Consider the following 16,896-nt stretch of genomic DNA (forward strand, 5'->3'; position numbering starts at 1 on the left):
CCTTCTTGCACTCTATTTTTAAAAGAAAGTTGAAAAAAAATCACAAGAAATCATTCATGTGAGGGAGTTAGTTGGAAAATTTCTAGAGTGGATTATGCTATGTTAAGAAGGAAAAAAACCCTAATGCTATATTGGCAATACATCTATAACTGAACAAGAGCTGGAATTAAAAAACAATTTTTTATGTGGTGGAATTGTAACCTATTTTCTATTCTTTCTGCTATTTTCTTTATTGTTACATAAAAATCAAAGAGAAGGATAATGTATATAAACTCAGGATGTATTCTGTAATATTTTTTCTACATCCGTAGATCTGAAGAGCAGAATTAAGACTGAGAATCCTCAATCCTTCAAAGATCTTTAGATCTCAGAGATATAGTTAAGGTCACCATACCCTATCAAGGCAAAAAATAGGTCACTTGTCTTTCAATATGAGCTAAAACAAGAAGGGTTTTATATAGTTAATTTTAAACTAATCTGAAAATAAATTTACCAGGACATCCCATGTTCAGAAGCACCAATCTTATTCAAAAATCTAGTGCAGTATAAAACTCAGTCCACAAAGTAATTCAGGCTAAGTAATTACCCCGAGTTGAAAGCTCATGATACCAAATCCATCTATTTAAAATACTGTTTATTTGTGATTTCACATTAATTAGCATTACATCTAAGAGCAATATCAGATATCATTTATACATTTTCCACAGGACACAGAAATTCATTGGCTCATTCTTTATGCCAAAGCAAGTAAATAGAGGCATTAGCAAAAGGTGCAAATAGTTCACTGTTGTAGTTTAAAAAATATTAATGCACACTGCATTCATTTAAGATATATATATATTTAAAAAGTTATGGAAAAGCATAGTTCACAGGTTACTGTTTCTACATACATTGTAATACAACATAAATGATGTAGAACATAAAAAACCCCTCAAATACAGAATTAAACTGAAAGTATGCACTAAGAGATTAAAACACTGATTCCAGTAGTTGGTGAGATTTAGAATGAAATTTCCAGCTCTGTTTCAACTTTGCATCATCATACAGAAACAAACAGAACCAGCCCAGAACACACAGTTATCTATGTAATGTTTTCATGCCAACTCATCCTCCAGAAACACTTTGGATTATTTTTACCCACTGATCACTTTGGATCATTGATTTTACATTGATTTGTGACATCACTTGGGTGAAGGGGGAAAGAACTATATTAATCCTAGGTTTAAATTTGTATTTACATTAGAAAGAAAGTTAACTGAAAAGATACAAATTTTTGTAAAAATTAAGAAGTGGTAGTTTTCTCACTAGGGGAGGGAGGTTAGACCTACTGACTTTTCCTAGTGCTGTCTTCTAACGATACATCAGTTGCAAGGATTTGACCCTTTATAACTGAACTACCAACCAAGAAATACAATGATTTTGGTAGAGAAGCAGAATTTTAGAAATTTGGGACTGGTTTCGAATAAATTACACTTCAAATCCTATCGTGACTATGAGTCATTATCAAACTAGAATTCTTCTATTCATGACACCTCTTTTGTTCCCACCTTTCTTCACTTTCTCATTCTTTTCCTTTTCATTTGGTTACCATATGAGAGCTTCTTCATTCATTAGCAATACTAAGAGAAAAATACATTATAAGGTTCAAATATGAATCTAGTTATACTTTTAAATCCTCTAATTCTGTTTGATACCAAGTCCCTGGATTCTTGAGTTATATTTGAGTATATTTAGTACCAAGCAGCCTCAAATCTGCTCTGTTGTTAAATGATTGGCTAATTTGCTTATGACATTTTTATACTGAATGGTATACAAACATCTCAACATACAAAAATCGTTTTTGCCAGAGTTAAACTAAATAACCGATGTTAAGTGTACAAAATCCCCTTTGTTGAAAAATAAGGGGCTTTCTAAATGAATAAAAAAGGACGTTCTCAAAAATTATATTTTACTAAAATGACCTTTTTTGGCAAACAAAGTTACTTCAGGTGAGGAAATTTTATACTATGAATAAAATTCCAAATGAATCTTTTCTTATATATTTTTTTAAAAAATTATGTGCCAGTGTATACTAATGCTATAGATTCTTATCTTAGAAGCTTTTTAAAGCATTCTATTAATGCCCATTGAAACAATGGGAACCAAAAAGGTACAGTCGATAATCAATGATAAAAAATTATAATCTGATTACCAGGTAAAGCAGGTGTAGAGAAATAAAAATTCTCTCCCTTGTTCACTGGTAATTTCTTTCCAACAGATATAGAGAGGGCCTGAAGTAATTCAGACAGATATCTGTTTGTGGTGAATTATAACACTTCATAAAGGTAGAGCTAATCAAAACTAGCAATTTTTTAAAAATTCAAAGCCTTTTTTTGACATATAAAACGAGAGATGAATTTGAAAGCTTTTCTTCATAATATGTTTTTCTTTTAGTAAAACCCCTTTCCAGTTCTCAGAGTCCAGTTTGCTACACACCCCCAATCTGATCTACCACTGCATATTAACGATCAACTTAAATGTGCAACGTCACATTGTAATAATAATAATTATAAAAAGACTTCCTTTAGGCTTCGACTTTCTCCTTTTTTTTGTTCTTTTTCAGAAAAGAAGGAGTGCGGAATTTCTTCTTTTTCTTGGATGGTGATTTTGAAGGCGAGCCTTCGGGTGACAGAATTTCTTCAATTTTCTCAGGAGACTTAATGGTAATCTCGATGTTTTCTATGGTCGTGCTTGTGGTTAACCTGCTCACTTGCTTAGCAAGCTCATCCTCAACATCATGCATGTCATCCTTGCCGTTCACTACCATGACAGGCGCTTCCATGGAGATGAAGCTCTTGGAAAATAGCTCATGGTTTTCTACAAAAGGGGAGGGTTTTTTGGTTATTTTATATAGTTAACATCTTTGCAAAACTGAAATATTTTAGCAATGTACTAAGGCATTATTTAATTCCAATAAAGATAGATCATTATTTTAATGGACTATACTAGTAGATCTACCAGCATGAGGAAAATTTTCTTACATAGTATAAAGCGGAAAGTTGTTAGACCAAAAATGAAGGCTAGATAAGTCCAGTCTGATGACTTGACAGTTTCACTGTAAATCAAGTCAATATAAATGAGGAAGACAACATATATTTTTCTTTAATTTTGGGGTTGTTTGGGAATCAAAACTGAAAAGGTTTCATGTTTCTGATTGGAAGACATATGATAAACCAATTTTAATTTCACAAATTCTTAAGAATTATGAGTTACCAAAATGCAAAATAAGGTAAGTCAATATAAATGCTGAACAAAAGTAGCACCCCACTTACTAAAAAATAAAATAATTGGGAGCTTTAAGTAAAATCAATGACAAACTTAATGCAATCAGGTGTTCAACTTCCTTACAGAGACTTAAATGAAAGAGGAAACTTTTTAGATTAACTCAGTGAATGCTATGGGAAATTACATTGAATACCTTCTAATTTTTCAGGGATATTTTGCGGTGACTGAGTTTGAGAATGAATTTGTGAAACACATGAAGCGTCATCTGAGAGTAATTCCTGCTCAGCATCTGTTGGATAAGAGTTTAGTTAAAAGCCATGCAAAACAAAGAAGCATAAGATTTCAGGGGTTAGTGCATAAGTCAAAGGCCTGCATACACAGAGATGAGAAACTCTTCAGCAATGAGCTGCGCATGCTAACGGTTACTCCACACCTCAATAATGGTGCATTAGGAGGAAGTTAATGCGTTAGAATTTCTGGCTGTGAATAGTAATTTTACATACATGCTTACCAAGGAAACATGGCTACTGGCAGCCCAGGCAAATAATTCGTATGCAATTAGCCTTTTCTAGGGTGTTAGGAAACTAAAATATACTGAGCAGCCAGATGAAAAGAATTATGAGGCCTCACCAATGATGTTACTTTAATGAGGCAGAATGCTTCACTGAATTTTTTAACAATATCCAATTAGTGATTCCTGTCAGAGCAATATTAGTGAGTTAATTCAGAAGGTCATAATGAATGTGGAAGAAACCATAAAGTTATAAATAAAGGTGATGGCTCTAGAGTGTAATATTTGTTACCTGGCATCTTTAGGCTTTCAAAAAATAAGAGATTAAAGAGGGACATTTTACAAAATACAGAAACAGAAAAAGTTCTCATCGTTATATAAGAACAAACAAATTCAATAATACCACTTAGAGAATTTAGTATAATTACATTAATGAGTCAGGATGACTCCCTTTTGTGACAAAGATACTAATACAATGATAAAACTGTTCCTTAGTTCTTCCTACTTGATACTTAACATGGACAAAAATTCTTTAACTACTGGTTCTGTTTTGTTTTGGGTGAAATTTTAACTGTATATTGTAGATGCTCTAAAGCATAGGCTCATACCCTCTTTTGAGATCACAGACTTTTTGTCCCCCACCTTAAATTCCTTTCCCCAAATATTATACACAATTAAGCATATATTTTTAAGACTGCTCATGTACTGTTTGAAGTTTATCCAACCAAGATTGAGAACCCCTGGTTTAAAGAATCTCTTATTCTTGAGAAAATGGGACCTTGTATTCTAGCTGGGTGTTTTCATTAGCAATTCTAAAATATAATCCTTACTTAAGGATTCTGAAGTCAGAATTCAACCTAGAGCACCCGTGTGCTTAAGAAAAGTCACATAAAAATCCTAGCAGTTTGCTTTATATTTTGATTTTGAAATTATAATATTGGCACCTTGAGATACCTAGGAACAACAGAGATTTTACAAAGCATTAAAGCCACATACTTGTAAATCCATAATTATATCAAAGTTGTAAGTTTTAAAAAAGTCACAATCTCTGAAATGTTCGAATCTATTTAACATGTCTACATTTACTTTAGGTAGAAATTCTTTACTCATCTGGGGATTTCACTTTACTTTAGACTTTTTACAACTAATCAGGTTATTTTCTGAGGGGGAAAACAGTTTTTACTACATGTTAACATACATGGTCCATGGCAGCTCTTTAAAGTTCAGCCTCATCTATACTCAGGACTGGGAGAGATGACAGAACAATCGATTGTCAAAGAAACATTTCAAAAAAACATTGACTGCCATCCAACTCAAGGTGCTTCATTGTTAACAGTATGGTTATCCTAGGCTTAATTTAAGAATGAACCAACCTTCCAGGCCTTGCTGTTTACGTTCGATTGTCTTCTTATACTCTTCAAGTTCTCCTTCCGTGAGATGGCTGAAGGGGTTGGGAGGAGCTGGTGGGGCAAGATCATCATCTTCGAATTGCATGGTCTTGCAAAGAAAAACGTCAACTCATTACCAAGAGCTTTACTTACATCTATATATTGATTTATGAATATATACACAACTTCACACACATATATAAATGTATGTAATGTTTGTGACACCTTATAACAATCATAAGAAATGATAGAGCAAGATGCTTTTTAAAAATTTTGGTGTGAATAAAATCACTTCACATATAGATATTCACTTGTCAGACAGTTTGTAATTTTGTTCTCTGCCCAAGGTGCAATGCTAGGGACTACATGGGGTTCCAATTTAAAGCAAAATCCTACTTCAAAGGAATGATGAGATCTTGTGAGCCACACAGCTCCATGTTGTAATCTATATCACTTTATGAAACTTACCAGAAAAAACATCATTGGAAGTCTCAGGAGCCTTTTCATATGCTTGCTTTCTATTCTGTACCATCAGTCTCTTTGTTTCTTAGAGACAGAGTTTTTCTATTACCAGTCCCTGGTATAGAGTAGTTTCTAAATAAACTTTTGTTAATGTCTAGATTAATAAATAGTTCTTACCAAAAAGAAAGAAAGAAAGAAAGAAAGAAAGAAAGAAAGGAAGAAAGAAAGAAAAAGAAAGAAAGGAAGAATAGAGCAACAGGCTTTGTTTAAAATACTCATATCAGATTAGTGCTTTTAGACTACTGATCCAATGGACTAAAATTGCCAGTGATGTTTCCTCAATAAGCCTATATAGGTCAATTAAAAAAATAAAATAAAACTAAGCTTAAGTTCTAATAAGCTTCACATAACTACAAAGTATCTTATTAAAAAACAAGAATTGCTGCATTTTAGAATGCCTTTGTAAAAAAGTATTAAAAAAGTGAAATGGTACCAAAAGAGCTTCTTTAAATTTCCTATGAAAATAAATTTGTCTTTGCTCTAGGAAGGAATTAATGAGATTTTTACCTGGCAGATTGAACCCATGCATTTTTTTCATGCATTTAAAAAATATATTTGTATTGATTTTTAGAGAGAAGAAGGGAGAGGGAGAGAGAGAAACATTGATAAGAGAGCAAAACATCAATCAACTGCCTCCTGCACTCTCCCTACCAGGGATCGAGCCTGCAACCTGGGCATGTGCCCTAACCAGGAATTGAACCAGCAACATTTCAGTGCAAAGGATGATGTTCAACCCACTGAACACCAGCCAGGGTGAACCCATGCATTTTTTTTAAAAAAATCCTTCCCAAAACTCCACTAAAATGAGTAAAGGAACAACAACAAACATGATACAAACTTTTAGGGAGAAAAGAATGAGAGAGGAGACAACAGAGGATGAGAAACGCTAACACATTTTTGGAAACTGGAAAGAAAGCAGGGGGAAGAGTGGGTAGCAGAGCTGAGAAAGTAGAACCTTAGCCCGGCAAATAAGGATGAAAATAAGAAGCATGCTCATTTGCCCTGTAGAAAGGCTCAGAAACTAGGAGCATCAGGTACCAGAGAAGGTGGTGGTGAAGAACAGTGAAAAGTGGGACAAGTTAAAAGTCTGAATAAGGAGCAGCTTCTCAGGTCTCATTTCCTATTCCATACATGAAGCATTTACCTTTCTCCCATCTCTGCAGAAGATCAGAGGCTTAGACTTAAGAACTGATTAGGGGACACAAAGCACAGCCGGGGGCTCCAAGAATGCTGGTGGGAGATTGGCAGGAGACTAAAGAATTCTCCAAATAAATCAGTGGCCCCAGATAAAAGAACAGACACTAACATTTGGGAATTTCCCAGAAAAACAACCTGATCCACGTCCAATCATCCTGCAGTGAAGCTCACCCATCCCCAAGCTCTGCACACACCAGAGCTTCTGACTGGCTCTCAGTACCTCATTCTTAAGAATAAACAGACTACCACAGATTGCTAGACACTTGAGGAAAGCTTCAAGAGAGGGAGACCAGGATACAAGAAAAAGAGAACTCAGAAGAAACAAAGAAAATAAGGGCAGCTGAAGAAAATTTAAAATTTATTCCCTAGAGCAACAAGAGAAAATACTGTAACCATAAAGGAACAGGATGTTATTTAAAAAACAAAAAGAAAAAAAGAAACATTCAGGAAATAAGAATTCTTAAAAATTAAAAAAAACACACACACCAAAACAGAAAATTAAATAGAAGGGTTAGAAAATAAAGTCCAAAGCAAACCCTCTAGAAAGTAGGGTAAAAAGATGGCAAGTAGGAAAGAAAAAATCAGAGGCTCAGTAAAAGAGGTTCAACTAACAGTGCATACTGACAAAAAAAGAAAGAAGTAGGAGGGAAAAAACTATTGAAGAAAACTTTAAAAAGGTCCCAGAATAGAAGGATATGACTCTGCAGATTGAAAAGGGTTACTAAATGCTGAGAACAAAGACTAAAATGAAATCTACTACAAAGCATACCATCGTAAAGTTTCAGAAAAGCATTGATGTAAAATAGGTCCAAAAGGAAAAAAAAAAAAGCAACTACACAAAGGTACATGAAATCACAATACTCTCCTACTTCTCAACAATAACATGGAATTAGGGGACAACAGATACTTTTCATATTTGGGGGAAAAGTTATTTCTAAACTAAATTCTATATCCATGAAGATAGAATACGGATTTCAGATGGTTACTGCCTATGTATCCTTTTTCAGGAGGCTGTGACAGGATGTGCTCAGTGATAAAGGAGTGTATCAAGAAAGCTGAAGACACATGATGCAGGAAACGGGATATTACATAGGCGAGATGCACAGGAATCCTCATGATGAGCTGTGCAGCTGGCCCGAAGAACCATCAGTTCAGATCTGGACCAGAATGACAAGGTCTGGAACTGAGAGATTACCTGTTATCTTTGACTCCATGGAAAATAATATAAAGAGAAACTCTATAATCCTGTTGAAAAGTTTGGGAAGAACTAATCCAGTATACTCAAAATACTAAGCCAATGATTAAAGAAGGTAATTATTAACACCAGGGGAGAAAAGTTTTATAAGAAAGGAAATGTAATCAGAGGATACTATCTGAATCAGCAGTAAAGGTTAATAATATAAACAATAAAAGACGATTTAACAAAAAAACTGTGATATAACCTCAATAGGAGAATGGAAAAGGAAAGTATGGTGTAAACAGGCTAAATCCTCATCTTCCATAAAAGAAGTCACTATCACCTTTCACTGATTCTCAGATGCACATTTCCCCATCTCTGACATTGGATTAATCTTATAACTGTCAGGGTTTCTTTTTTAGTAATACATAAAATAATGGTACTTCTTACAGTTGATGACATAGATTTGATGAAAAAAGTTGAAGTCTAAAATTGACAAATTAAGAAAAGCAAAATAAAGGTGCTCTTTAGAAAAATGAAGGTAGTAACTGCTAGAAGAAAGTCCTTGCCCCTGGAAACTGGAAAATGAAGGTGATTTTTTAAAAAATTGATTTCAAAGAGGAAGGGAGGAGAGAGAGAAACATTAATGATGAGAGAGAATCATTGATCGGCTGCCTCCTGCATGCCCCCCACTAGGGACTGAGCCCACAACCTGGGTGTGTGCCCTGACCAGAGTCGAACCGTGACTTCCTGGTTCATAGGTCGACTCTCAACCACTGACCCCGCTGACTGGGCTAAAGTTGTTATTTTAAGTCTTATGGATTACTGGACTTTTAACTTGTACTTACATTAACTTTAGTAAAAATAAATATTCATGTTTAAAAAGCAAAGACATTAATGTGATGGAAGAAAAACAAAGTGCATACTACTTCATGGACTTACAGATGGAGGCTTATCTACAACAATTCCAGCAAGTAACTGAGATTGTGGTCCTGCTGTTTTCAGGTCATATCGGTTTTGTTCTCGAATCTAAATTGAAAAACAAGAGCAACAAGTTCTTGGGGGCAACTATACAGATGATCTTTACTATCTGACCACACCAGAGAAAGGGCCTCTTTAACATCCACCTCTTTAAAGCCCCCCTTTACCATCCTAACAACTCACATTAATCTCCTCCACCCTTCTTGACTGTGATTTCCTGTTGTCGTATATTGTTAAAGAACTACATTTTTCACTAATACCACAGCTCTTAAAAGCAGAAATAGGTTTAATACTTCTTCCCCATGTAACCCTCACCAGAGCTGGAAGTATTCAGTACAAGCTAAAATTATACTGAATTAAATTTAAAATTCTTCTGGATTCAAACCCCTGAGCTTAGTATTAATCAGATCCAATAACTAATGATGTAAACATAGAACAGCATAAAAATGCCTCCCCTGGGCACAGAAGGCCATGTCTTACCTTGTTTCTCTTTTCTAGTACATCATTCGGATTTGTGTTTAAAGGAACAAACTGATTTGGATCTTCAATTTTGATAGGTGTTCCACTGCTAAATTTAGAAGAGTCCTCTGCTTTCATCCACTAAAGAATAGAAAAATTTCTAGCATGAAGCTTTTTGTTAAGGAAATATGGTAGGTTCTGTTTAGTGACTCAAGGAGGGAGCGCATATACTGCCAATATTCTGAAGAATTTCACTAAGCAGCATTTAGGGGTCAATTAGTGTATCTCACACTAGTTAGAAAAAGGCTCACAATCAGCATTCACTTAAAAATATTGTAAAATATTCACATGAATACACACTTTTGCTATGTAAATTTTTGCCTTTTAGCATTTTAAATATGATGCTGAAATATTTCAAGCATAGACATGAAGCTTGATCACACATTAATTCACATTCAGAGAGAGTTGTCACTTGCATTGAATTTTCAACTGATGATGGCTAAGAAGTCACCAAAAAGGACTCAAGGAATCTTTTTTTTTGTTCTTTTTTTTTTTTTTTTTAATAAATCTTTATTGTTCAGATTATTACAGGTGTTCCTCTTTTTTCCCCCATAGCTCCCCTCCACCTGATTCCTCACCCCACCCCATGCCCTTACCACCCCCCCTACCACTGTCTTCATCCATAGGTGTAAGATTTTTGTCCAATCTCTTCCCGCACCCCTCACACCCCCTTCCCCCTGGGAATTGTCAGTCCACTCCTCAAGGAATCTTTTAAGATTTAGTTTTCCAGACTTAATTTTTATTTTTGGCTGACAGAAAATGCAAAGGCCCTGACCAGCATTTTACAAAGGTGATAATTTGGTAGTAATCTATGGAATAATAGAACCGCAGGGATTGAAGAACCTTATACAATTCTTGTTTACCCCACAATACATCCCTTAAAAAGGCAAATATTCATCAAGATTAATGATGGCAGGACATCAGTCTCTGTCAATGAAATTAATTCTGTGAACATATGAGTTGAATGATGAACATATGAGTTGAATGATGTTCTTTAACTAGGAGATAGGAAATCTTATAGACTAGGGAAAAACACTTTGATGACTAGGCATTTCCATTTTAAATGTTACTGATGTATATGATAGGATGAACTAATTCTGAATATCTAGGAAATATTCAGTGATAGTCACTCTAAAACTATAAACAAATCTGAAGCAAAATGCTGAAAAAGATAAGAGAACCCATTTCTCTATCTTTGAGATGCTGCATAAGGGTAGCTTTGTGCAGTAATTCCTGAATCTTTGGCACGTTGGTAACTTTTGTAGTTCGATTCACTGTTAGAATACAAACTACAAAGTGGTTTCATGTAATGGGTAAGAACTGCCTATATTCAAAGTCAGACTGCCTGTATTCAAATCACTTACAAATGATTACTTAACCCCTCTGTGATGCAGTTTTCCATCTATAAGCTGGGGGCGGGGGGTGAGGGGGGAGGTAGAGAAACAGCATCCTCTCCACATTAGAAATGAGGTAATTCATGTAAGGAAAGTGCCTTGCACAAAGTTAATACCTGATAAATGATAGTGATACAATTATTGTTAACATTATATTCTACTTTCCCAATATTTTTTGACATAGAACATTCAATTCATGAGTAGCTAAGCAAGACATTTAGTAAAGGCAAACCATATAAAATAGTGGCATACTGTGATTTTGGTCCTGGGACTGGTTTCCCCATTCCGAGACTCCTCAGGCACATTCACTTTCATGTAAGTATTTGGTGAATTCAGCCATCTGGTTTTCTCACGCTGCTGTTTCTGTGCCATGTATTTGAGAGGAGAGAGTGGTACTGTATCATCTTCAAAGGAAAAAGCAGTCACAGTTGCTGGGATTTCCACATCACTCTTGTGCCGAGGCTTCTCTCGAATAAGAGGATGCCTATATGCATAGCCTGTCCTATATCCCTAAGGAGGAAAAAGCCACATTGGAAGCAATCAAACCTGTACCAAACACAGCATCTGGATTCCAATTCTTTAAACAAATGATTCAAAAAGACTCCTTTGTTGAAAAACATATAAAGAGGAAAACATCCTTCCAAACCCCACATAACACTAGAATTGAAATTAAGCAAATTTCACGATCTGGTCAAAACTGATTCCAGCTGACAATATAATTTCCAAGCACACAACTGTTTCTGACAAAGGTAATTTCAAAACTGCTGACCAGAAACATTTTTCCTCGCTATAAGCTGGTTTTCTGGAGGCCAAATCACAGTGCTCATTGAAGTCTCTATTTCTGGGTCTGAAGGCAATCAGCCTCCGACCCTTAGTAAAAGAGAGTAAAATCTAAGATAAGATGACATTAGCAGGTTCCACTGTTTAATTCTTAAAAATATGATAAGATTACATTTGAATGACACCCTAGGGTCAAACTCTCCTCCTGGAGGAGTGAGGAGCAAGTTCCAAAACAAAGGGAGATGGAACCGTCTGCTCTGAATCGGAAGGTATGAAATCCAAGTTTATGTCCCACTTTTCACCTACCAAATTGTCCAGAGTCCTCATCAGTCCTTCAAACTCAATCTCGCCAACCTTCCATTTTTGATGGGAACCCATGTTCACTCCCCCTCCTCCGGAAACTGCGATGGTGTGAGTGAAAGCTTTATACTTCTGAAGATCCAGTACAACCAGATTGTCTACTCCACCTGCCCCTGCTAATGCCTGAACCTGCAACCAATGCAAAGTACACACAGGCACAAGATGTGAACACTCTAAGGAGTATTTTACTTTTAAAAAGGCACACTTTCTTTTTTTTTAAAATATGTTTTATTGATTTTTTACAGAGAGGAAGGGAGAGGGATAGAGAGTTAGAAACATCGATGAGAGAGAAACATTGATCAGCTGCCTCCTGCACAACCCCCACTGGGGATGTGCCCGCAACCAAGGTACATGCCCTTGACTGGGATCGAACCTGTGGGACCCCCCCCCAGTCCCCAGGCCGACGCTCTACCCAGTGAGCCAAATCGGCTAGGGCTTAAAAAGGCGCACTTTCAATCTAGCAAATATCTAATACTTGTCAGACATAAAAAATAACATAAAAAATAAGGCAACACATTTATGAAAGTAGACAGCTGAAGTATCTCTTTCCATCTATCTGAAAAAGATACCTGACAGGACTCTGATCCTCCCTGATTTAAAAAAAAAATACTAAATTTAACTCATCTTAAGAAACTGAATTCTCCTGCCAAATTTTAAAGTTCTTTTCTTGCAGTTTTACCATGGCTATCTAGTTAAAACTTTCACTGAAAAGTATAATTTTAAAGGAATACAGACACTATACTTTGAATTTAAGGCTACTTAGGCAGAAGAAGTCAGTTCATTATCTTAATTTCTTTAAGCTTTGTACAGCTTCATTTGAGAAGAAGTGGAGGGAGTATTAAAGCAAAAAAAGAATTGGTTAAGACAAGCTAAGTTGGTAGAAAAAGTGCCCCCCCCCCTTTTTTGTGGCCCTTCCAATAAATTAAGACTATTATTACTTGCTTCAAGAGAACCTGCTTGATTTTCTTGAAGAGAGAAATTAGAGCCATTAAATACATTCAGCTTCTCTGAGAAAAAAAACTGGTTAAAAATATTCAACCTTTTATTACAACAATGAGGCTGAGGCTATGGACTAGTTGGAAACTGCGTGAGTTCTTAAAACTTCTATCCCCACTTTTATCCTCTTTATAGAAGTGGCCACAACACATCACATCTTTGATGACTGGTAGCTGCCTTTGTATATCAATTAGCATTACAACACTAGAGGTTGAGAAATGTGCAATTGTCTTAAAAAATAGCATTATAAGGAAAATAATCTTTGAGGCCCTTAGATTTTTGTGTGTGTCTATATGTGAATTTTAATTTTCTTTTCTCCTATTTTTAATTCAAGAGAGAATTGAAAGCAGAACTTCTCTTAAAAGACAAAACAAAACAAAGTCACCAACCAGAAAGACTTCAGAAATAAGTAAACACGAAACCCAAGTCAACAAGCAAATTAACAAAGCAAAAAAATAAAAGGGGGGTGTCGAATAATTATTCCTACCTGAATCTCACAGGCTATCTGCACATTAAAAATATAATGAAAAGCCTCCTCAACTGTTTCTCCAAGTGCTACCACACCATGATTTCTGAGTACCAGCACCTAAAATAGAATTCCAAAGCAATCACTTCAAATAACTGGCATAGTGCACACAGTTTTCATCAACAGCAATAGCAACAAAAATAGCTCCTTAGTTAGAAATTCTACTACACACCTTACAACTTGGCCCCAGAACTTTCTGCAGTTGAATTCTCTCCTCCTGCTCATCAAGTGACCCTTGATAGTCGTAATAAGCAACATCTCCCAGGATCAGGGACTCTTGAGAAATTGGAAGGATTCCACATTTCATGGAGGATACCTAGATGATTGGGTCCATGCCAAGATAACATATTCAGTTACCAATTACATTTTCATAGGAACCTGATTCTTTAGCCAGCTCAGGAAACATTGGCCTATTCAGTGTGTTCACCATCTAACCCACCTCCCACTTTAGTTTTTTGCTTCTTCCAGAAAAAAAAGAGGACTCAGGGGATACAACACAATTTAAATGCCATGTCAACTATTGTGCAAGAAGCGTTACTGCAAAGAACTCAATGACCCAATTATTAAACTGATTAGTTAAAAAATGTAAATGCTATCTCTCTAGTTGTTTCCTACAATGGTAGCATTTGGGCCAAAGGGTCTTTTGATTTCTGGGTATGCAGAGGATTATTTCAAATATAATTTTAAATGGTGGGGTCTGGAAGAATGTGATTAATAGAGTATCATGTAAGGAAAGCCATGAAAATAATATACTTCCTAGAGTCATTGTTGGTTTTGGCCCTTTAGTGACTTACAGCTGCCGTTGCAAGGGTATGGATGTGTATCACACACTTAACATCAGGACGTGTTGAATAGATTGCAGCATGGGGACTGAATCCAGCATAGTCAATTTTCAAGTTAGTACTTCCCTGATCAACCACTTCTCCTATTATATTGACTTTCACCTGGAAAAATCAGAAAGACATTGAATTGGTACACATGTATCAAAGTTTGCCTGTGTTCAACAAGTTAAAGCATGGGCATGGCAAACTTTTTTGTCAAAGGTCAGATAGTAAATATTTTAGACTTGGTGGGCCTCTGTTGCAACTACTCAACTCTGCTGCTGTAGTACAAAAGCAGCATGAATAACTATAAAAGAATGGGTATGGCCGAAACCGGTTTGGCTCAGTGGATTGAGCGTCGGCCTGCGGACTGAAGGGTCCCGGGTTTGATTCCGGTCAAGGGCATGTACCTTGGTTGCGGGCACATCCCCAGTGGGAGGTGTGCAGGAGGCAGCTGATCGATGTTTCTCTCTCATCGATGTTTCTAGCTCTCTATCCCTCTCCTTTCCTCTCTGTAAAATATCAATAAAATATATTAAAAAAAAAAAATTAAAAAAAAAAAAAAAAAAGGAATGGGTATGGCTTTCTTCCCATAAAACTTTACAGAAACAGGTAGTCTGCCACAAAACTTTGTATTTAGCAAGAAATACAGTTTCTAAGAAACTGAATAACTTAGGCTCTTCAAAGGTCTGGACAAATCTGGCATTTACTGAACTGGCTGGAAAATTTCCATCTGCTAGTACTGCAGCATCCAGAACCAATGTGGTTCCTGCTGTTCTGGAGGCTGATGACTGTGGCTAGGAGTACAGTCATGGACAACTGAAATGCTAGGTCAGACCCGATTTTCATACCAACTGAACTTTGTTTAAATCAGTGGTTGGCAAACTGTGGCTGGCGAGCCACATGCGGCTCGCGAGCCGCGGTTTGCCGCTCTGTTGACTAATGAGTTTGCCGACCACTGACCTAGACTCTCGATTCCAATAATTACAGGCTGTTGTTGTTCCTTGTGATTAAGCCTCTATCCCAGTGGTCGGCAAACTCATTAGTCAACAGAGCGGCCAACCGCGGCTCGCGAGCCACAGTTTGCCAGCCACTGGTTTAAATATATCTATAAAATACAGATTGACTGTGTGAGTACTAGTATATATTGAAAAAAATATTTCTTTTATTGATTTCACAGAGAGGAAGGGAGAGGGAGAGAGAGATAGAAGCATCAACGATGAGAGAGAATCATCAATTGGCTGCCTCTCGCATGTCCACTACTGGGAATCAAGCCTGCAAACTGGGCATGTGCCCTGACCGGAATCGAACCATGACCTCCAGGATCAATGCTCAACCACTGAGCCATACCAGTCAGGCAAGTGTATTTTTAAAAACAATTCCCAGAGTGCAGAGTGAAAAAAACCCTGAAAAGATTCCCTTCAAAATATGGACAGGTTAACTGATAAGACCAACTCATTCTTAGTCTCTTCAACTACCTATTTTTTTTTTTTTAACCCTAAAGCTTTTCTTACAAGTCAACATAACTTGCCAAATTTTTCTCTGTTCTCTCATGTTTTTTCCATCCATACCTTTTATTGTTCCATCCTGCACTAAAAGCTAAAAAACCTGTCAGAAAATAAGGAAGCACAGAAAAAGTAACACAGGAATGAAATTTATACCAAATTGGAGGCTGTGGCTTCAGAAAAAGACAGGCCTCTGGGAATTAGGATAATGTGGTCTTGCTCCTTACTTATTCTTACCTGGGAGAAAGAAAAAAAATAGGAAATTACTGTGAGGTGTTCACATTTTGCAATATAAACCTGACTACGAATAAGTGTAAGATATCCGGGGGAGAAAAAACAAACAAAGCAGATATTAAATATGTGCAACATAAAACTTTTCCTGAATGGTTTTCTTCCCTCAAACCTCAAGTACTTGCTAAAAAATTCTGACATTAGTTTCTCACTTACTGAACTTACCTAATTTGGTGGTTCTAAGGTTGCTTAGGGTCAGCTACTTCATGTATAACAAATGCCAATATTATTCAATTGAATGTGGTAATAACTATACTCTTGATTTACAACATGGAAATTAAGGTAAAATGGGCAAAGGAAGGAGAACAGAGTCTCTTCCTAGGAAGGAATTAAGGTGGAGATGGAAAGGGCAAAAGAAATGGCCGGGAGAAAGGGAAGTTATAGGAAGATTGCATGTCGCATCTGTGCTATTTCCATCACACAATATTTTCATACTTTTTTGCTTCCAAATATTGTCTTGATACCAAGTATGGCAACATGAAAACAAGATGATCATTAGTGGGAAAAATATATTTAAAAAATAAAGACCAGGGAGGACACTTCCTTAACCACTTGTATTTTCCCTACCCCTAATACCTTTTTAATGTCACTGATGCTCAGGTATAATTAACATGGAGAGAGAAAATTCTGTCAAAAAGATTTCTTCCTGTATAGGTTCTACAAC

The 16,896-nt window shown here is 36.2% G+C and overlaps 1 protein-coding gene across 5 annotated transcripts in view; it reads right to left on the bottom strand.

Moving 5' to 3' along the window:
• Positions 1-617: 617 nt before the first annotated feature.
• ADD3 (adducin 3) overlaps positions 618-16,896 on the bottom strand; it is a 167,445-nt gene continuing 151,166 nt past the window's right edge. For 3 of the 5 annotated variants that reach the window (XM_080687115.1, XM_080687114.1, XM_080687113.1), the window contains exons 5-15: positions 16,098-16,178; positions 14,410-14,559; positions 13,788-13,931; positions 13,577-13,675; positions 12,040-12,222; positions 11,206-11,463; positions 9,521-9,640; positions 9,002-9,088; positions 5,149-5,272; positions 3,458-3,553; positions 618-2,856 (exon numbers count right to left, since the gene is read on the bottom strand). In XM_080687115.1, the coding sequence (XP_080543241.1) occupies positions 2,564-2,856; positions 3,458-3,553; positions 5,149-5,272; positions 9,002-9,088; positions 9,521-9,640; positions 11,206-11,463; positions 12,040-12,222; positions 13,577-13,675; positions 13,788-13,931; positions 14,410-14,559; positions 16,098-16,178 (1,635 nt within the window). In that variant the 3' untranslated portion in view covers positions 618-2,563. The remainder of the gene's footprint in view (positions 2,857-3,457; positions 3,554-5,148; positions 5,273-9,001; positions 9,089-9,520; positions 9,641-11,205; positions 11,464-12,039; positions 12,223-13,576; positions 13,676-13,787; positions 13,932-14,409; positions 14,560-16,097; positions 16,179-16,896) is intronic. The other 2 variants (XM_080687117.1, XM_080687116.1) reach the window with 1 other exon arrangement.

Source organism: Plecotus auritus (genome assembly GCF_963455305.1).
Source record: "Plecotus auritus genome assembly, chromosome: 9".
Taxonomy (NCBI): Eukaryota; Metazoa; Chordata; class Mammalia; order Chiroptera; family Vespertilionidae; genus Plecotus; species Plecotus auritus.